At 45.2% G+C, this 22023-nt stretch overlaps 1 protein-coding gene across 1 annotated transcript in view; it reads left to right on the top strand.

The window, feature by feature from the left end:
• HYDIN (HYDIN axonemal central pair apparatus protein) overlaps positions 1-22023 on the top strand; it is a 421455-nt gene that overhangs the window by 286656 nt on the left and 112776 nt on the right. Inside the window, exons 42-45 of the mRNA XM_055366388.2 lie at positions 432-569; positions 2560-2743; positions 5624-5765; positions 8272-8434. Of these exons, the coding sequence (XP_055222363.2) occupies positions 432-569; positions 2560-2743; positions 5624-5765; positions 8272-8434 (627 nt within the window). The remainder of the gene's footprint in view (positions 1-431; positions 570-2559; positions 2744-5623; positions 5766-8271; positions 8435-22023) is intronic.

The raw sequence follows: 22023 nt of genomic DNA, 5'->3' as shown, positions 1-22023 counted from the left end.
TTCCTAGCACTCATCATTTTCTGAAATTGTATTGATTTGTGAAGGAAGGTGGCCTTTTCTCTCTCTTCCATTGGAATGCAATGGTGGATTGCATTGGAATGCCTGGGGGCAGCACCATTGTTTATTGTTATATCCCTAGTACCTAAGCATGCCTGGCACAAGATAGGTGCTCAGTGAATAATTATCGAATGAATGAAAAGCTGCGTGCAGTTCAGTACACAAACAACGTACCTTCCATGCTATTCCCACTTGAAACTTACAGTGGTTCTTTAAGGAAGACAGGATCCTTCCATTTTATAATGTAATTCCCATTGTACAGATGAGGAAATGACAGATTATGTGATCTTCCCAAGGTCCTGTGGCTGGTAAGTGTAGGAGTTGTTGAGATACAAGGCCAGATTCTGACTCCTGATCCTTCTCCTACTCAACAGATTTCCTCCAGCCCTCTCCCCCTGGGGCCCATCCACCGCCAGCTCAGTGTTAGTCCTAGTGTCGGAGGCGAGACCGGGCTGATGAGCTGTGTGCTCCCAGATGAACTTCTCGTGCAGATCCTGGCAGAGCGGATACAGGTGGGTCCATGCCACCTGCACAGAGCTGCAGGGCTTGGCATTCACACACCATCCCCACACCCTGGACAGAGGTTCTGGGCCATCAGCCACCCACGGCAGCTCGGCAGCCCAGAAGGCAGTCATTTGCTCGTCTTTTTGACAGCTCTTGTCAACCCCTGACCTTGGCCCAGTCTACAGCCTGAAGCCATTCACCTTGTTAAAGGACCAGAGAGCAGAAGACTACACAAAAGTTTTTTTAATGACCAGAAAGAGAGTGATGTGTTAAAAATTACAATGTGGAGCCATTCTAAAAGTTAGAATTCGGAGCTATGTTAATTGCTTCAAAAACACATTTTCAATGTTATTAAGTGAAAAAGAAGTAACTAGGAAATACTGGTTAAAACATAATAACATTCTATATAAATATTTAGAAATGTATACTACACACGTAGTAAAAACTTTTAAAATACATGTTAACCATTGTTATCTTTGGGTAGCAGGATTATAGAATTTTAGTCTTCTTTATACATTTCTGAATTATTTTACAATGACATATTGCTTTTAAAGTCAGAAAAACAGTAACACTCTTTCTAATTTTTAATTTTTTTTTCCATAAGAATTCTACAGTTAAAGACAAGAAAATAAGATCAGCAGGATTGAGGAGGGTATCACTTAAGCCTGTTTCTGCTCATGGTTTGCAGACACAGCTACATTGCTTACCAGGTCCTGGAGCTGGGTGTTTGCTTTGTGTTTTCAACTAGGGCCACAATATTAATTGCAGATTTAAATACAACAAAATTAACTTGACCTTCCCAGAAGAGGAGGAATATCATCACAAGAAAGTTTTTATGTTAAGATTTGCACTGCTACTACATTAAAGGTACATCACTTTCAACTGATTTGAACAAGGTGTTCCCATAAGTGTGCCAATGTTTTAGATACCCAGAGTAAAAGCTGAGAAACACTGGTAAGGCCCCGAAGTAAGCCAGTGGAGCTGTGCTACTCAAAGTGCTGGTCTCTGATGACATATGGAGCTTACAGGGCTTCTTTCATCAACAAAGTCTTGCTACAAAGTTTAGCTGCAAAGAAGGAATGATGTGGCCACGGTACCTGTTCAGCTGCCAGCTGAACCAAATAGTGTGTTTAGTGATACAGGTCATTTACATTCTGACACAAGCTTCTTGTCTCATCAAAAACCTGACGCTCATTCACTGGTGGCCAGTCTATGGGCTACACTTTGAGTAACACTGAGTAAGGCAGAGGCTGTTCTTCAATGGTTACTGTTACCAAAATCATTACGCTCCAAGGCAGTAAGACTAATAAGAAAAATACAAAAGGCCCAGCTGCTGCCCCTGCTGCCTGTGACTCTGTGCTTGGGAGCATCTTTCCCTTTCCATCTCATTTTTGTGTACCTCATGGATCTTCCGAGATCGGCCCTTTAACATTTTTGTTTGTTCATTTATTTCTACAGACAGAATAAACCCTTATTATTGTAATAAAGACCATCTGGCTGGGCGCAGTAGCTCGTGCCTGTAATTCCAGCACTTTGGGAGGCCGAGGCAGGTGGATCACCTGAGGTCAGGAGTTCGAGACTAATCTGGTCAACATGGTGAAACCCTGTCTCTACTAAAAATACAAAAATTAGCCGGGCCTGGTGGTGGGCACCTGTAATCCCAGCTACTTGGGAGGCTGAGGCAGGAGAATCACCTGAACCCAGGAGACAGAGGTTTCAGTGAGCCGAGATTGCACCACTGCACTCCAGCCTGGGCGCTGGAGTGACCGAGGGAGACTGTCTCAAAAAAAAAAAAAAAAAAAAAAAGACTGGCTGATTAAACATTTTTATTCTTTTCTTTTATTTTATGACAGCACCTTGGATTTAGCAAGCAGAAAGGCATGGTGTTTGCATCGGGGCCCAGTAGGTCTGCAGAACCCTTTGCAGCCCCAGTAAAAGCGTAAACAGAACAAATGAGGTTGTGGCCATAGTAACTGTCTTTGCTCTCTCTGGTTTCAGCTGAGTGACTGCTACCGAGGAGTGGTGTTTGATGGCCTCGACACTCTCTTTGCTCGGAATGCTGCAGCCGCCCTCCTCTGCCTGCTGAAGGCCATTGGCAGCCGGGAGCATATATACATTCTCAACATGGCCCAGGATTACGCAGCCATGACGGCCCAGGAGAAAGCCAAAAAGGAGCAAGAAGGCAAGGCCTCCTACCTTTCCACTGGGCTTAAGTGAAACTTTGACATTTGCTATTCCGTTGGCGCCTCACTTCTGCCCTGTAAGGTGGCCAGGAGTTGTATTTCTGCTTTGCTAGGAGGGAACTGGGACGCGAGTGGCCGGCTGGGAAGTTCTATGATGAACGCTCTGCTGACAGCAGGTGCATTCCTGCTTCCCTCCCATCACACTGTACCCCTCCATCCTTTCTGCAATTACAGCCATTATGGGTCCCATCCTGACTCAGGCAACTGATTTCCTTGTTGGTTTTGTTTAAGACAACTGTGCATTTCTCATAAAACTCACGGTGCTAATACATTTTCCAAAACATTTACACCTTAGCCTGCTGCACACCAGGCACCGTAGCAGACATTTTGTATACTTTGGGACATTTAATCCTCACAATTACCCTGTGAATCTTGTCCCCATTTTACACTAAAGGAGAATGTAGCTCAGAGATAGCAAAAGTCTTGTGCCAAATCACATTGCCAATTAGTAAGAGAACCGGGTGCGTGTAATTCTAAACCCTTTGCTTTTCCTATCCTTATACCAATGGCCTGAGAAAAATTGTAATAACTGAAAGGTTTGATTGAAAGATAGGTACACACACACACAAGTAATGTTAGCTTAAGTTCCCAATGTAGTCAGAAGCAGCCCCAGCAAATCTTGGCCCCCCAGGGCAGGGGTTGAAGGACAGAGGCTGGTGGCGCTGTCCACGGGAGTCAGAGCCCCACCTCCCAGGAGCTTCGGCTCCAGCCACACGACTGCCCTTCCTCACTCCGGCTTACCGCTCCCTTCTAACACTATCTACTCAAATCATAATGCTTTTCCAATTAAGGAAATACTTACAAACACTGGGCTGTCTAAGTCCTTGAACAGAACTCAAAGTCAGCTTCTTTATAGTCTCATCCTGAGGAAAATCTGGAGCAGTGACCAGGCATCCCTCAGCAGTCATCCAGCCTCCAGCTGCCTAATTTTCCAGAAAGCTCATTTCTCCATACTGATCCACTTGAAAATAATTACCACTTCTCCTTTTCCCGCTTATCTTCAGAATGAAACTTCTCCCAGTTAAACTGTGGGCTCTTCTCCCCTAAATCATCTAAATTGAAATGTCCTAAGATGGTATACGGTCACACTATTATTACACTAAAATCTCATGTTTACCGAACATCTATGAACATGCCAGGCACTGGGGAAAGCACTTTACATGATCGCTTATTTAATCTCTACAACGGCCGTATGTTATTATTCTTATCTGTGATTATCTCTTGATAAGTGGCCGGGAAGGAGCTCAAATGCAGGTGTCTGAGTCCACAGCTCAAACTTGCAAGGATGACGGTGAGAATGCTGAGCTAGGGAGGTGTGAGGAAGGAGCTGGTGCCTTTGTCCTAAGTGTGAATCACATGCGTAGACCTGGAATCCGTAGGGCAGGGCAGGGAATTTCCCTTGGTGTGCAAATGGCCCTGTCACCATGAACCCGTTAGTGGCATATGCTCATAATGAGTCAAGTCAGTGGGTGGTATATGAGTCTTCTGTCATTGCTGTGACAAATGACCACTGTCTTAGTCTTTTCAGACTGCCATAACAAAATTCCATAGATTGGGTTGCTTATCAACAACAGACATTTATTTCTCACAGTTCTGGAGGCTGGCAAGTCCAAGATCAAGGTGTCAACAGAAACAGTGTCACCTTCTGGTCACAGAAAGCATCTTCTCACTAAGTCCTGAAACAAGCTCCCTCAGGCCTCTTATAAGGACACTAATCCCAGCCATGAGGACTCTATCCTTGTGACCTAGTCACCTCCCTAAGGCCCTTCTTAATACCATCCCCTTGGGGAATTCAGTTTCAACGTAGGAATTTCGAGGCGACACAAACGTTTACACCATAGCAACCACAAACTTGGTTACTTAACACAACATAGAAATGTATTGTCTTACACTTCCGGGGTCAGAAGTCCTAACATCTTTCCCTGCCACTTATTAAGGGATAATCACAGATAAGAATGATAACTCCTCCCTCGTAGGGCTGTTGTGGAGATTAAATAAGCGATCATGTAAAGTGCCTTCCCTAGTGCCTGGCATGTTCATACATGTTAACAAACATGAGATTTTAATGTAATAGTAGTATGACGGTATGCTACCTTAGGACATTTCAAATGCAGATGATTTAGGGGAGAAGAGCCCACAATTTAACCAGGAGAAATTTCATTCCAAAGATAACGGGGAAAATGAGAAGTGGTAATTATTTTGAAGTGGATCATTATCGAGAAATGAACTTTCTGGAAAACGAGGCAGCTGGAGGCTTGATGACTGCTGAGGGATGCCTGGTCATTGCTCCGGACTTTTCTCAGCAGGGCCACGTTCCTTTTTTGGCTGTTAGGTAGCCCCTTTTTCTTGTCTTTTCTGGCTTCTAGAGGCCTTCTGCACTCCTTGGCTCCTGGCCCCTTCCTTGCAGCCCTCTGACCCCTGCTCCTACTATCACATCATCACCATCTCTGACTGACTCTCCTGCCTCCCTCGAAAGGACCCTTATAATTAGACTGGGCCCCCCAAAATAATCTGCCCACCTCAAGATCCTTAAATTTAATCACATCTGCAGAGTCCCTCTGCTATGGATGACAACACAGTCACAGGTTCTGAGTAATCTGATATGGGCATCTTTGGGGGCCACTGTTCAGCCACCTGCAGACAGAGCCCAAATGTGGAAGTGCATGGATGAAGGGACCCCCCCACCCCTGCAACCAGGGATGAGGCAGACCAGGCGCCGCACCAGCTGCCCCACACTAAGACCCTCCTCCGCCTGCTTAGGCTGCTAGTGAGACTGGGAAGGACTTTTCCTCACCTTCCCGTCTCTGTCCCCCTCACAGAACGCAAGCACAAGGAAGCTCTTGAGAAAGAGAAGGAGCGTCTCCAAAACATGGATGAGGAAGAATATGATGCCCTGACCGAGGAGGAGAAACTCACATTCGATCGGGGGATTCAGCAGGCGCTCCGCGAGCGGAAGAAGAGGTCAGGGCCAAGGGCTGGCCAGAGCAGAAGCCATTCTCCTGGGACCGTCCCCACAGAGTGACCAGGACCGGGGTGTGAGCCCAAGCCATCTTCCAGGCAGGCAGCAGGAGCTGCAGAAGGCCCTGGAAGGTGACCTGCAAGGAGCAGAAAGATACATCCCGCCCATCGAGGGTGCTGGCTGCTGCACCATTCAGGGTTTCTCCCACTCTCCTTACTTCTCACTGGCGGGCATTTGGGACCAGGCTGTAATGTCATGAGTAGCCCTGGGAGAGGGGCCACTGGCCTCTGTGCTGCCCTGGGGCCCCTGCTGGCCCCCCCTGACCAGCACCCCTGCGTGTGGCTTATCAGCCTCTGTGCTCACTGCCTCGGTGCTTCAATGTCCACAGCTGGTGATCCAGGGTCCACTCTCTTGACCTGGGCATAGTGACTGCTCCCCAAATCTCAGCCCTTCCTCCCCCTGCCTGGGTCCCCTTCTTGGCCTTGGGCGGTGCTGCCCATCCCCTGAGGTCTAGCTGCCATGGGATCCTCAGCCTGGGCAGATCCTCAATCCTGGGACTGTGAGCAGGCTCACAAGCCAACACCCTCAGCCACTTTCTCTGCCCCTCACTGGGAACCACACAGAAACTACTCGATCCCCCCATGCCTCCTAGTGCCCAGGATACTTAGGACTGCCACCTTGGGCTATCTCAGAGGGACAGGAACAGTGGGACATGTGTCCTTTCTTCCCTCAGATCTTCAAAGATTGCAGGGATGGGGTGGGGGGCAGTGGTTCTATTTTCTACCTCCTCCCTGGGATTTCAGGCGCTGGAGGTACAGAGCCTAGATACTCACCTACTATTTACCCTGTTCTCTCCTCCAGCTCCACACTTCTCCCACTGACCTGAAACAGCTTTTGCCCTCCCTGCTGCTACAGTATGTCCTAATCTTTTTTTTTTTTTTTTTTTTTTTTTTTTGAGACAGACTCTTGCTCTGTCATCCAGGCTGGAGTTCCTCCATCACGCCTTGAGTGGCACAATCTCAGTTCACTGCAACCTCCACCTCCTGGGTTCAAGCAATTCTCCTGCCTCACTCTCCCAAGTAGCTAGGATTACAGGCACGTACCACCATGCCTGGCCAATTTTTTTGTATTTTTAGTAGAGACGGGTTTTCATCATGTTGGCCAGGCTGGTCTCAAACTGAACTCCTAGGATCAAGTGATCTGCCTGCCTCAGCCTCCCAGTGTGCTGAGATTACAGGCGTGAGCCACAGCGCCCAGCCGGGTGTGCCGTGATCTTTCTGTGGCATGGTCCACTATAGAAATGCCCAGTCCTCCAGAGTTACAGAAAGCCTTGCTTTGAGATTTTAGAGGAAACTCGTTTTTCACCAGGGCTGTTGCTTTCAGGCATTCATCTCATGGTGGACTTGGAAAATGCAAATTTGATTCTCAAAGTGCAGCAACAACTTGTTTGTGTCACACCACACACACACACACACACACACACACACACACACACACACACCATGAAGTAAATGAGTTTGCTTCAGTGGGCAGAGAGCCATGGCAACCGGAAACAATTAGGAATTCCTGGATGAAAATAGCTGGGTTAACTATTTTCAGAAGTACCATTCCCTCACTTGTTTGTGCTTGGTGCTTGGCTTTGGTCCACTCTCTGCTGTCAGCAGCAGGGGCAGGAGCAGTTGAATGACAGCGGAAAGGGAAAGAGAGGGTGGAGGAGGGGAACACGGCTTTCAGACTGAGCACCATGGCTCTGAACTAGCCACCATAGAAACTGCTTTGAAAATACCGTTTCTGGCTGGGCGCAGTGGCTCATGCCTGTAATCCTAGCACCTTGGGAGGTCAAGGTAGGAGGATCACCTGAGGTCATGAGTTCGAGACCAGCCTGGCCAACATGGCGAAACCCCGTCTCTACTAAAAATACAAGTTAGGTGGGCATGTTGATGCACACCTGTAATCCTAGCTACTCAGGAGGCTTAGGCAGGAGAATCGCTTGAACCCGGGAGGTGGAGGTTGCAGTGAGCTGATCACACTACTGCACTCCAGCCTGGGTGACAGAGCGAGACTCTGTCAAAAAAAAAAAAATTCTTATTTTCTGAACAGCAAACATGCTCAGCTATGGGAGGCGGGCCTCATCTGCATTAATACCAGAACAATCTTTGAAAGTTGCTTTTTTTAAGTGCTAATATCAAGCTTATTTTCAGCCTTTTTCTCACTCTCCCATGAGAGGAGATTGGACTCAAAATACAGATTAATGGAGAATTCCTCCTAGTTGAGTTTCAATAAATCAGAGTCTTGATGAATGACCATTCAAACATAGATGGGAGTCATTTTTTCTTTCTTTCCTTCTCTTCCTTTCTCCTTTCCTTCCACATATCCAGCTTACTTTGTTCTTTCTTTTTATGCCTAAGAAAGCTCTGCCCAATGTCCCTCCACCTGGAAATCCCAGGCAGCAGAGGGGTGAGGTATGGGGGCCCCTGAACTGTTTTTTCTCTGCCTGGTTTGATGAAGGGAGCAGGAGAGGCTGGCAAAGGAAATGCAAGAAAAGAAGCTACAGCAGGAGCTGGAGCGACAAAAGGAAGAGGACGAGCTGAAACGGAGGGTCAAAAAAGGAAAGCAGGGACCCATTAAGGAGGAACCCCCCATGAAGAAATCTCAAGCAGCAAACAAGCAGGTAACAGCCTCACTTGCTCCTTGCCAGGAGACAGAAGCAGAGGGCAGCCTGGTGCATTCCCTTTCCAGGAAATTAGCCTGATCATGTTGGGATTTTGTGGTGGGGCAGAAGGCAGGAGGAAAGGGACCAACGTTTGTTGTATGTTGATTGTATGTGAAGTGCTGTGCCTGTGTCATACATAATCCTCTCACCCTGTGAGGTTCAGAGATATGAAGATGCAGATCCAGGTCCTCACCCAGTTGGGTCTGGCCACAGCCCTTGCTCCTTCCACTGCCCCCTGCAGGGCCCAGGATGGTGCCAAATAGGCTACTATTAAAGATGTGTTCCCAGGAAGCCACAAAGCCAGTGAGCCCGTGTGTCCAATCAGGAGCATGCCCTTGGCAACCGTCAAGGAGATGCTTCGGCATGAGCCTATCCTCGCAGGCAAGTGCCAGTAGTTTATCAGCCTGCCAAGCACAGCAGTCACCTCCCTGCTCCCTGTGGCACTGGAAGGGCAGAGTGGCTAGAGGAGCCCCCAGAGTGGTGATCCTGGCTGAAGGTTGTGACCAGCTGGTGTGGGCAGCCACGAGTCCTGAGGGTGAAGCTATAACCAGTCTCCAGACAGGGTACAGACTGGTCCAAGTAGGTGAGTGAAAGACAGTGACAGTGGCTGGGCAGAGAAATTAGTGTGCAGGGGTCTCAACCAGGGAGTGCTCAGGAAGGAGCAGGATCTAAGCATACAGAACTAGGCACAGATTTGGGATGCCTGATACTGACCTGAAGGAAATCTGTGACATCTCAGGCTGAGAACAAAAGGGGGTCCCTAAGAAAAAATTGCCAGGACTGATCCCTGCCTCTCCCCGGTGATTTTGTACATGAAGCCAGCAGGGAGAATTTGTGTACCTGTGTGTTTCAGCCATTATTTTTGCCATTAAACAAAGTCAATTTCTTATGTGGCATAAGTTCAGGATAATCTATGCAGAAGTTATCTTACCAAGCTTGCTTTTAAAAGACAACATTTCATTCATCATTAAAAGAAAGACTATTTGCACCACAATTAACCTCAAATTATACCCACTGACTCCATCATTGGTGTCTCCATCTGGAATCTGTTTTAAGTAGGAGCATGTGGATTTTCCTATTTTAGTCTCAGTTCAAGTTGCTGTCACCTGACCACCCACCCCCAGCCCCCGACCCCAGACCCCACTACCAGATTCAGGGCAGGTACTTTTGTATGTGCTCTGTTGACCTTGGATGGAGGTGATAAGGACCTTATGACAGTCATCCATTTGGAGACAGGCTTGTGTATCACTTGAGCTTAGTACAAAACACAATCAATCATGTTCCCTAGGGGGACTTCTTGAGACTGTTGGACTAATGCGCTTGCCTGGTCTGAAAACACTTAAGCTGAAGAAAAACTGCTGAGACTAGATGCATTCTCAGGAAGTGAAAGAAAATTCCAGGGGGAGTGCCAAGGTGAAAGGGAATGACTAAAGACCTTCCTGCTTCCTCATCAAAAGGATTGCTCTATGTCTTGGACTGTCAGCACACCTGTTTTCCTCTCTGCTCTGGCTTCAGCTCTTCTCACAGGCTTTGAAGATGTTCTCAAGAATCACCCACCTTTAAAATGAAAAAAAAAAAAAGTTTTCTTCAACCCTGGTGCCCCCGACGAGCACCCCATTTCTCTCCTTCCCTTCATGCTTGTCTCCACTTGCTGGCTTTGCCTCATCACCCCTCATTTCTGCCTCCCCCTTTCCTACTGATTCCTGTCTCCACCACTCCCTCGAATCCAAGGCTCCAGCCTCTCCATTTCCAGATCTAATGGGCATGGGTTAGGCTTGACTTGCTTGACGTCCTCCTCCATGAGCTTCACACTGTGGATCGTACCCTCCTTGGATCGCTCTTCTTTCCTAGCATCCTGGGCCGCCCTTTCTGGCTTTCTTCCTTCTCCCTGGCTTCTTTCTGGACCCGTCTCCATCCATCCTTAGTCACTCTGCAGGTTTCCAGCGTCAGCCTTTGTCTCTTCCTGCTTGGTCTAAGGCTGACCCCCATCCCATGCGTGACTTCAGTGCTACCTGATCATACATAATGGGTTGGAGGAAGAGAGGAGGGGAGTCAGGAAAAGCTTGCAAATTCCAAAGCGAAGTGAAGGGCATTCCAGGCAGAGGGACAGCCCAAAAGAGGGAGGAGAGAAAGGCAGGAGCCACATGAAAAAGAGCTAAACCAATGTTTTAACAACTAATAGCTACTGTGTGCTGAATTCCTGCTATGTGACACTCCCTGCTGGGAACTGTGAATAGATCCCATCACCATCTACCTCCAGTCTCCACAACACCCGCTGAGGGAGATATAATCATCACCATCATTTTGGAGATGAGGAAGCTGGAATGCAGCACAGTTAAGTGATGCACCCAAGGTCACATGGCCAGAAGGCGGTGGGGGCAGGCCCAATTTGTCCAACTCCAAAGCAGGCACTCCTTTTCCTGGTTCTTGCACTGCCTCCCAAGCCCTTAGTCCATCCATGGCTCCTGACACTTCTTCAGGTTGTCCCTCGGACACTGGTAACTCAACTCGGCCCACACCAAGCTCATCATCTATGCTGCCTTTCTTCCAGACCTCTTCCTGGCCCTATATTCCTCCCCAACCCTTCTTTCAGCTCCCAGGCCCAAATCCCAGAGTCACCCTGACCCTGTCACTTCTGCACCTTCACCCCATGACCAACCAGGAGCCCTGTGAGGGAGTCCCCCTCCTAAATTGTTCTCAAGCCCGTCCCAGACTAGGGCTCTCCTTTCTTCCCCTGTCTCACCCGTCTTTGCTGTGGTACTGTGTAGCTACATGGTAATTCCATCATCACACCCCCTGGTTTTCTGGTTCTGGAAACAGGATGGGGAAGAGGACACAGTTTGCAGAAACATAAAGTGTATTTTTCTGTTTTTCTTGCTTGTTGCCAAATTAGTTTAATATCCATGGAAGGAAATCATAGTGGAGAGACCAAAAGTGTCTCACTTAGAGCGGAATCTTTGCACATATCCATGCTTACTTCCTTAGGATACATTTCTAAACATGTCATTCCAGGGTTGAAAGGTGTGTATTTTACCCCTGACCTCACAGGCTATAGGTTTTATCATTCCTTTTAATCCTTGCTGATTAGATTCGATGGGTGAACAACTGAATATTTTTTTTGCTTGGATTTGCATTTCTTGAATTGTTAATGAGGTGAACCTTTAAAAAAAAAACATGCTGGTTGGCCACTGAACTCCTCTTCAGGATTTTATTTAAACATCCCAGCAAGGCCTTCCCTGGCCACTCTATTTAAAATTGAATAAGACAAAAGCAAAAACAAAACAAACAAACGAAAACCAACAACAAAAAAAAAAACCCCACTTCTTATCCCCTTCCCTGTCTTCTTAGCACTCATCACCATCTCACATACCATAGATTTTTATGTGATTTTGTCTGCCTACCTGCCCCTGCAAAATATAAGCCTCATGAAGGCTGAGGCTTTTGTCTGTTTTGATCACTTAATGAGTCTCCCACCTGGCAGAAAGGTGCTCAAAAATATTTGTTTTATGTGTGGATATGTTTTTGTTTATTTTTTATTTCTTTATTTTTTGAGACAGAATCTTGCTCTGTCGTCTAAGCTGGAATGCAGTGGCTTGATCTCGGCTCACTGCAACCTCCGCTTCCCATGTTCAAGTGATTCTCCTGCCTCAGCGTCCCGGGTAGCTGGGATTACAGGCGCCTGCCACCACACTCGGCTAATTTTTATATTTTTAGTAGAGACAGGCTTTCACCATGTTGGCTAGGCTGGCCTTGAACTCCTGACCTCAGGTGATCCACCCACCTCAGCCTCCCGAAGTGCTGGGATTACAGGTGTGAGCCACTGCGCCTGGCCAATCATTTTTTTTTTTTATTTTGTGGATTGTTTTTACCTTTTTTTTTTTTTTTTTTTTGGTACAAGTCTCGCTCTGTCGCCCAGGCTACAGTGCAGTGGTGGGATGTCGGCCGCAACCTCCACCTCCTGGGTTCAAGCGCTTCTCCTGTCTCAGCTTCCCAAGTAGCTGGGATTATAGGCACCCACCACCATGCCTGGCTAATTTTAGTATTTTTTGTAGAGACAGGATTTCACCATATTGGCCAGGCTGGTCTTGAACTCCTGACCTCAAGTGATCCATCCATCTTGGCCTCCCAAAGTGCTGGGATTACAGGCATGATCCACCACACCCAGCCTGTTTTTACCTTTCTAATCGGAAGATTTCCTTCCATCTAATAGCCTACTGCTCTTTAACTGTTTATCCTATAAAATGAAATCTGCTGGTGATTCTGATTTTCTCTATATCAGCTTTTCAAATCTGAATATGCATGCAAATCACCTAGGGATCCTGTTAATGTGCAGAGAGGTTCCGATTCCGTAGGTCTGGGCTGGGGCATGAGACTATATTTCTAACAAGTCCCAGGTCACATTCATGCTGCTGGCTCTTGGGTCACACTCTGAGTAGCAAGGCTCTAAGCAGTTGCCTAGCAGCCAACACTAACATTAGCAAAAGCACAGTCTCAAGTGGATATATTGTCAGGAATCTTTAAACTGCAAGAAATAGAAGACTCAATTCAGGCCATCTGTGGTGGTGTGCACCTGTAGTCCCAGCCACTCAGGAGGCTGAAACAGGAGGATTGCATGAGCTCAGGAATTTGAATCCAGCCTGGACAACACAGCAAGACCCTGTATTAAAAAAAAAAAAAAAAAACAGAAGAAAGAGAGACAGAAAACCCAATTCAAAAAACGTTAAAAAAAATTTATTTGCTCACGTGTATGAAAATTCATGGCTTGTTCCTTCCTGAATTCTTATTTCAGATACTGTATTTTTCACTTCTAAAATTTCCACTTGGTTCTTTTTAAATTTTTCAATTTATCTGCTTGGATTTCCTTCTGCCTTACTGATCATAGTTATAATAGCTGCATATAGTTCTTGTCTGACAGTTCCTCCATCTGAGTCATCTCAGGGTTGGCATAGTTGACTGTCTTTTCCTTTGAGAATTTGTCACAGTTTCCTGACTCTTCATATGACAAGTAATTTTGTATCACATCCTGGAATTTTTTAATGTTATGTTTCAGACTCTGTATTGTATTATAATTCTCCAAAGAATGTTGATATTTTAGGTTTAACAGACAATTAAGCTTGGTTGGATCAAGTTTTGGTCTTTTGCATCTGCAGTGGTCAGTGACTAAGATGTCAGTTCCATTCTTTAGACCTTAATTACAAATTGCTTCCAGTTTGCCCCACACACACATAGTTCAAGAGTCAGCCAGCCAGAGATTTAGGCTGCTTATACAGAAAATGCGGGGTTCCTCTTCTTTGGCTCTCTCTCCTTTCTGGGGTTTCCCCTTCACTCTCTGGAGGCTCTGAATGCTCCAGGACTTCTTTCTGTGGCTCCTCTAGAATGAAGGTTGGTGGGTTTTTCTTTTTTTTTTCTTTTGAGACAGAGTCTCACTCAGTCGCCTAGGCTGGAGTGCAGTGGTGCAATCTTGGCTCACTGCAACCTCCGCCTCCCAGGTTCAAGCCATTCTCCTGCCTCAGCCTCCCAAGTAGCTGGGACTGCAGACGTGTGCCACCATGCCCGGCTAATTTTTGTATTTTTAGTAGAGATGGGGTTTCACCATGTTGGCCAGGATGGTGTGGAACTCCTGACCTCAGGTGACCCTCCCACCTCGGCCTCTGAAAGTGCTGGGATTACAGGCGTGAGCCACTGTGCCCAGCCCGGTTGGTGGTTTTTTCTATTGTGATGTGGCCACCAGCCACTACCACTGCCATGACTATCTTCAGTGTAAAGCCACCAAAAAGGAGGAAGAGGACTTACTTTATGCAACTCTCTTATTCCGAGTTTCAACAGCCCCTTTAAAAACTGCCTAATTTGTTTTTAGTCTCTAGAGCTCTCAGGGAGTTATGTTTCTATTTCATTCAGTCTGTAGCTGTTATGTATGGGACAATCAGTTTGCTGGTTGTTCATTCCCACGCATGAGAACCATAAACCCCCATGCAGAGTTCTTTGCCTGCATCTCTTGGCTCACCTGTGCTGGTTCCAGTCTCTGACTGATGCCCTCCACATGAGAGCCCCCGAAAGTTCTGGCTTAGATTCGCCTAAATCCAAACCCAGCTGGAAAGGAATGCTTCGTTAAACACCATTTTGGCCACAGTGCTGGCTTTCACTCTCACTGGAGAGTGCCATGCGCCTGCTCTGAACCAGTCCCCTTGGCCAGGGGGATGCCATTCTGTGACCGGTCAGTTCTGAATCTGCTTGCTCCTGGAGGAAGAGGTATTGCACAGAGCAAGAATCAAGGATGGGAAAATAAAGGGATGTTGGAAAAGAAAAAAACGTCACAGGACCAGCTATAATGGGAGACAGGAAAGGAAGTGAGAAATACACCTGTCAGTCTGGAAACTCAAAGACTAATCTGTGAAGCTATGAATTTGTCATATACCCTCTGGGCCAAAGTTTCCTTATCTCATCCCTAGATGATCTCTAAGTTCCCTTCCTGCTCCAGTCTTCTCTGTCCTCTTGAAAAGCCTGTTATCTCTTAAAATTTTTGTTTCAGAAATCTAACCAAAAAAGTGCACTTCAACTAAATCTGATCCACGTTGTTGTTGTTGTTGTTGTTGTTTTGTTTTGTTTCTTCAGATGGAGTTTCACTCTTGTCGCCCAGGCTGGGGTGCAATGGCACAATCTCTGCTCACTGCAACCTCTACCTCCCAGGTTCAAGCTATTCTCCTGCCTCAGCCTCCCGAGTAGCTGGGATTACAGGCATGCACCACCACGCCCAGCTAATTTTTGTATTTTTAGTAGAGACAAGGTTTCACCACGTTGATCAGCCTGGTCTCAAACTCCTGACTTCAGGTGATCCACCTGCCTTGGCCTCCCAAAGTGCTGGGATTACAGGCATGAGCCACCGCGCCCAACAAAAATAATCCTGTTTTAAACAAATGGATGATGATTTCTCACTGAAGAAGAAGAAAGCCTTGCATCTGGCCATCGTCCTTGTTTCTACTTTGAACTTTCCTTTGCTTCCTTCTTCTTTCTCTTTTCTGTCAAAAATCTTCCTCTCTATCCTCCAGCTCAATCTTAAACCCAATTCCATCCGTCTCAATTTGCTTTCCTCCCTCAAATAAGCCCTTGCCAGCCATCATTTCTTACTCCAAATCTATAAAAGCAAATTTCTCCCAAATGTTATTCCTTAAAAAGAAAGTTTACCTTTATGTTTATATTTTGGATCAATGGTTTCTTTTGTATTGGCTGTTATTTACTAAAGTACAATTGAACAAAGCCTAGTGGAAATTTGATCCATGTAATCACTTGACTAAATAGTGTGTTAATAGACTAGAAAGAGTCTTATTTTCCTCAGCCATCACCTTCAAGTGTTTCTGTTGAAGATGCAAGAGTCTTAGAATGATTTAACCTCATTTAACCACATGGACCCATTGACCCTGTTTTTTGTTTTTTGTTTTTTTTTTAGGCAGGGTCTGACTCCATCATCCAGGTGCTGGAGTGCTTGGCGTGATCACCACTCACTGCAGCCTTGATCTCCCCCAGGCTCAGGTGATCCTCCCACCTCAGCCTCCCGAGTAGCTGGGACTGCAGGCGTGCACCACCACGTCTGGCTAATTTTTTTGTAGAAATGTGGTTTTGCCACGTTGCCCAAGCTGTTCTCAAACTCCCGGGCTCAAGCAGTCCACCCGCCTCGGCCTCCCAAAGTGCTACCCTCTTCTAAATTATATGCTAATGTAGTTATGTATTTGAATTCTCACTATATATTTTTTAATGCACAAACATTATTATTGATTAAAACAATCAATTTGCATTTATTTTTACCTAAATGCCCATTTATCAATATTTATCAATGTGCATTTCTCAGCACCCTCCTAAACACTCTTTAACTCCTTTCTACATCTCTTGTGTCTGTTTTCTTTTACCTAAAGAACATTCCTGGGTGTTTGTTTTTGTTTGTTTGTTTGTTTGTTTTAGGTACAGGTTCTTTGGCAACAAATTACTCAAGTTTTGCTTGTCAGAAATGTCTTTACTTCACCTTGATGTTTCAAGGGTGTTTTTTTCTAGGCAGGCCTCTAGGTTGCCAGCCATTTTTCTTCAGCACTTTGATGATATTATTTTTCTATCTTTGTCTTCCATGTGGCTGTTGAGATGTCGGCTGTCAGCATGATTGTGCTCCTTCTGTGTTAGCCTTGATGCAGGGCAGGTGAGCCCCACAGTGGGGCTTAGCCTGGAGGGTTCTTGGCTTTGCCCAGGAAAGTATTCAAGGGCAAGCTGGAGGTGGAAGGAAACAGCTTTATTGAAGAGGCAGTGTGACCGTTCTGTGACTGCTCCTGCCCAGCACTTTGACTGCTCCTGCCCAGCAGGGCTACCCTGTAGGCAGAGAGTAGCAGCCCAGGACAGTTTACAGTCGTATTTATACGACTGTAATTGCATGCAGATGAAGGGGCAGTATAGCAGAAATTTCTAGGGAAGAGGTCTTTTGGGTCATTGAGTCATTGCCGTGAAAGGGGTGGTAACTCCTGGGTGTTGCCATGGCAATGATATATTGACATGGCACACTGGTGGGCATGTCTGATTGGAAAGCTGTTTACACCCCCACCCTGTTTTAGCGAGTCCTCAATCTGGTCCAGTGTCTGAGCCCCGCCTCCTACCTCATTCTGACTCTAACTGCCTTTAAGATGTTTCTCTTTGTTTTTAAGGTCTCAACACCTTTAAGATGTCGAGTCTTCATTCAGTAATTTACTATGATTTGCCTAGGTGTGGTTTTCTTTGTATTTTATCCTACTTGGGGTTTATAGTGATTCTTGAATATGTGGGGTGGGAACCATTAGCCACTAACTCTTCCAGATTTCTTCTCCATTCTTTCTCTCCTCTCCGTCTAGGATTCCAATCATAAATGTGCTAGGCCTTTTTGCAAACCTTTCACAGTAATACATGTCCATTGTGCTTTTTCTTTGTTCTACATACTTTTGTCCTCTCTTTATACTGAATATTTTCTTCTGACATATGGTCTAGTTCACTGTCTTTTTTTCAGTGAGGTCTAACCTGCTATTCAAACTTCCTTTCAGTTTTTCATTTTGTTATTGCATTAAAAAGCCATTAATTCTTTTCTTACTATTTCCAGTTCTCTTTAAAATTCTCACTTCTCAATTGTGTCTTAATTCCCTCAGCATATTAAATATGTTTTAAAGTCCTTGTCTTATAGTGCCATGCATAGATCCCCAGCAGTCTGGTCTCCTGTCTGTCTTTTGCTCTTGCTTTATGGTCACATGGTTTTGTCTCTTTAGATGCCAAGTATTTTTTTTTATTATTATACTTTAAGTTTTAGGGTACATGTGTACAATGTGCAGGTTAGTTACATATGTATACCTGTGCCATGCTGGTGTGCTGCACCCATTAACTCGTCATTTAGCATTAGGTATATCTCCTAATGCTATCCCTCCCCTCTCCCCCCACCCCACAACAGTCCCCAGAGTGTGAGGTTCCCCTTCCTGTGTCCATGTGTTCTCATTGTTCAATTCCCACCTATGAGTGAGAACATGCGGTGTTTGGTTTTTTGTCCTTGCAATAGTTTACTGAGAATGATGATTTCCAGTTTCACCCATGTCCCTACAAAGGACATGAACTCATCATTTTTTATGGCTGCATAGTATTCCATGGTGTATATGTGCCACATTTTCTTAATCCAGTCTATCATTGTTGGACATTTGGGTTGGTTCCAAGTCTTTGCTATTGTGAATAGTGCCGCAATAAACATACGTATGCATGTGTCTTTATAGCAGTATGATTTATAGTCCTTTGGGTATATACCCAGTAATGGGATGGCTGGGTCAAATGGTATTTCTAGTTCTAGATCCCTGAGGAATCGCCACACTGACTTCCACAATGGTTGAACTAGTTTACAGTCCCACCAACAGTGTAAAAGTGTTCCTATTTCTCCACATCCTCTCCAGCACCTGTTGTTTCCTGACTTTTTAATGATTGCCATTCTAACTGGTGTGAGATGATATCTCATTGTGGTTTTGATTTGCATTTCTCTGATGGCCAGTGATGGTGAGCATTTTTTCATGTGTTTTTTGGCTGCATAAATGTCTTCTTTTGAGAAGTGTCGTTCATGTCCTTTGCCCACTTTTTATGGGGTTGTTTTTTTTTTCTTGTAAATTTGTTTGAGTTCATTGTAGATTTTGGATATTAGCCCTTTGTCAGATGAGTAGGTTGCGAAAATTTTCTCCCATTTTGTAGGCTGCCTGTTCACTCTGATGGTAGTTTCTTTTGCTGTGCAGAAGCTCTTTAGTTTAATTAGATCCCATTTGTCAATTGTGGCTTTTGTTGCCATTGCTTTTGGTGTTTTAGACATGAAGCCCTTGCCCATGCCTGTGTCCTGAATGGTACTGCCTAGGTTTTTTTCTAGGGTTTTTATGGTTTTAGGTCTAACATTGAAGTCTTTAATCCATCTTGAATTGATTTTTGTATAAGGTGTAAGGAAGGGATCCAGTTGACAAACCTGAGAAAAACAAGCAATGGGGAAAGGATTCCCTATTTAATAAACGGTGCTGGGAAAACTGGCTAGCCATATGTAGAAAGATGCCAAGTGTTTTTTTAAAGATAGGGGTCTTGCTTGCCCAGGCTGGTCTAGGACTGCTGGCCTCAAGCAATCCTCCCATCTCAGCCTCCCAAACTGCTGGGATTACAGGCATGAGCCACCATGCCCACCCCAGGTTTTTATCAAGGGCCAGATATTGAACAGAAAAAACGTTTTGAGGCTCTGGAAGATGTTGTCTCCCTCCAGAGAGAATCACTGTTTGATGCTGGCAGTCAGCTAGGCTAGGAGCACTAGAAACCTTGACTCAATCAGGACTGAGATCATTTTAAACTGAGCTTCAGTCCCTAGGAGGGCGGGGCTATTTCAGGTGGACCTTTTTTTTTCTTTTTCTTTTTCTTTTTTCCACTGTTATTTTAAGTACGGGGGTACACGTGCAGGATGTGCAGGTTTGTTACATAGGTAAACGTGTGCCGCCGTGGTTTGCTGCACAGATCATCCCATCACCTAGATGTTAAGCCCAGCGTTTATTAACTATTCTTCCTGATGCTCTCCCTCGTCCTGCCCCCCAACCCCTGCAGACCACAGTGTGTATTGTCCCCTGACCCATGTGTCCATGTGTCCTCATCATTCAGCTCCCACTTACAAGGGAGAACACGTAATATTTGGTTTTCTGTTCCTGCATTAGTTTGCTCAGGATAATAGCCTTCCAGCTCCATCCATGTCCCTGCAAAGGACAGGTTGACCCTTATTCCTAATATGGAGCCTTTCGGAGACCTAACCCAAAGGCCAGGGGATTTACCAGGACCTCTTTTCCTTGGCAGGCCTGGAGTCTTAATTTTTGAACCCCAGCCCCATGAGTCTGTCAGAAGTTTTGCTCAGCTTCTCAACCACACTGTCAGCTACAAATACCCTTGAGGGAAGAGCAGCCCCAAATTCTGGGCCCACTTCTCTGTATTTCTCTCCTCTCCCAGATCTTAGCCTGCAACTCATGACTGCCTTTGTGGCTCTCCAGTGCTTTCAGACACATAGGTTTTCAAAATGTTTTGTAAAGATTTTCTACTTGTGGGTGTGGAATTTTATCAAGTGATTTTTCTGCATCCATTGACATGATTGTATTTCTTTTTCTTCTTTGGTAGGACCACACAGTGGGTTACATATTACATTATTGAATCAGTTTGTTTGGGGCTTAAATGTTTATTCAGCTTTTACCTTTTGCTTTCCGAGTTAATTTGGTCATTCATGATTTTCTGAAAAAGTATTAATTTTTTGTCAGATTTTCACATTTATTGGCATGAGGAAATTAATGGTTTTGTCTTACTATCTTTTTAACCTCTTCCATTATTTCTGTTATTCTTGTATTATTTCTATTATGTCCTCTCGGACATTTCACATGTTGTTTATTTGTACCTTTCTCTTTGTTTTTCCTCGATCAACCTTACTAGAAGTTTGTCATTTTTATTCTCTTTCCAAAGAAACAACTTTTGCCTTTGTGGATTATCTTCATTTTATGTTTTCTGTTTCATTAGTTTCTGTTCTTTTTTTTTTTTTTTTGAGACAGAGTCTTGCTCTGTCGCCCAGGCCGGAGTGCAGTGGCATGATCTCGGCTCACTGCAAGCTCCGCCTCCCGGGTTCATGCCATTCTCCTGCTTCAGCCTCCCGAGTAGCTGGGACTACAGGCACCTGCCACCACACCCAGCTAATTTTTTTTTTTTTTTTGTATTTTTTAGTAGAGACGGGGTTTCACCATGTTAGCCAGGATGGTCTAGATCTCCTGACCTCGTGATCCGCCCACCTCGGCCTCCCAAAGTGCTGGGATTACAGGCTTGAGCCACCACACCTGGCCTGTTCTTATTTTTTAATAATATCCTTCTTTCTTTTTGGAGATGGAGTTTCACTCTTGTTGCCCAGGCTGGAGTGCAATGGTGCAATCTCAGCTTACTGCAACCTCCACCTCCCGGGTTCAAGCAATTCTCCTGCCTCACCCTCCCAAGTAGCTGAGATTACAGGTGCCCACCACCATGCCTGGCTAATTTTTGTGTTTTTAGTAGAAATGGGCTTTCGTCATGTTGGCCAGGCTGGTCTAGAACTCCTGACCTCAGGTGATCTGCCCACCTCGGCCTCCCAAAGTGCTGGGATTACAGGTGTAAGCCACCGTGCCTGGCCCCTTCTTTCTACTTTATTTGTGTTATTATTCCGTTCTTTTTCTAACTTCTTGAAGTGATGCTTATCTTATTAATTTTCGATCGTTTTTCTTTTGCAATTTATGAAAAGTTATAAAAGGGGCCAGGTATAGTGGCTCATGCCTGTAATCCCAACACTTTGGGAGGCTGAGACAGGCAGATCACTTGAACTCGGGGGTTCAAGACCAGCCTGGGCAACATGGCAAAACTGTGTCTCTACAAAAAAATTAAAAATTAGCCAGGCACGGTGGCGCATGCCTGTAGTCCCAAGCTACTTGGGAGGCTGAGGTGGGAGAATTACCGAGCCCAGAAAATTGAGGCCACAGTAAGCTGTGATCATACCACTACACTCCAGCTTGTGTAAAAAAAAAAAAAAAAAATAGGTTATAAAAGCATTTAAAGACATATAAACTTCCAAACATTGTTTTAGATATAGTCCTCAATTGTTGATATTCAGTGTTTTCATTATTCAATTCTAAATATTTTCTACTCTCCTTTATGGCTGCTTCTTTAATCCATGAATTATTTCCAAGTATATTTTCTAATTTCCAAATGAACAGCTTCATTTTGCCTTCTCTTTTTAGTCCTGATTTTTATTACTATCTGCAGAGTACATGCTCTATGTCATATTGATCTTTTGCATCTGTGGCCTCATCGGTGACTGGTTTCTGTAAATGTTCCATGTGTGTTTGAATAGTGTGTGTATTTTCTTTCTGCATCTATTTGCCCAAGTCCATTAATCATGTTGTTAAAATTGTCCATATTCTTCATAGTTTACTGTTAGCCTCCAGCTGCTCTACGCTGGGCTCCCACAGTCTTGCAAGTACAAGTCCTTCCCTCACTGG

The sequence above is a fragment of the Gorilla gorilla genome, chromosome 18, assembly GCF_029281585.2.
Source record: "Gorilla gorilla gorilla isolate KB3781 chromosome 18, NHGRI_mGorGor1-v2.1_pri, whole genome shotgun sequence".
NCBI classification, from domain to species: domain Eukaryota; kingdom Metazoa; phylum Chordata; class Mammalia; order Primates; family Hominidae; genus Gorilla; species Gorilla gorilla.
The sequence above is the reverse complement of the archived record's forward strand: the minus strand, read 5'-3'. Positions and strand labels throughout refer to the sequence as shown.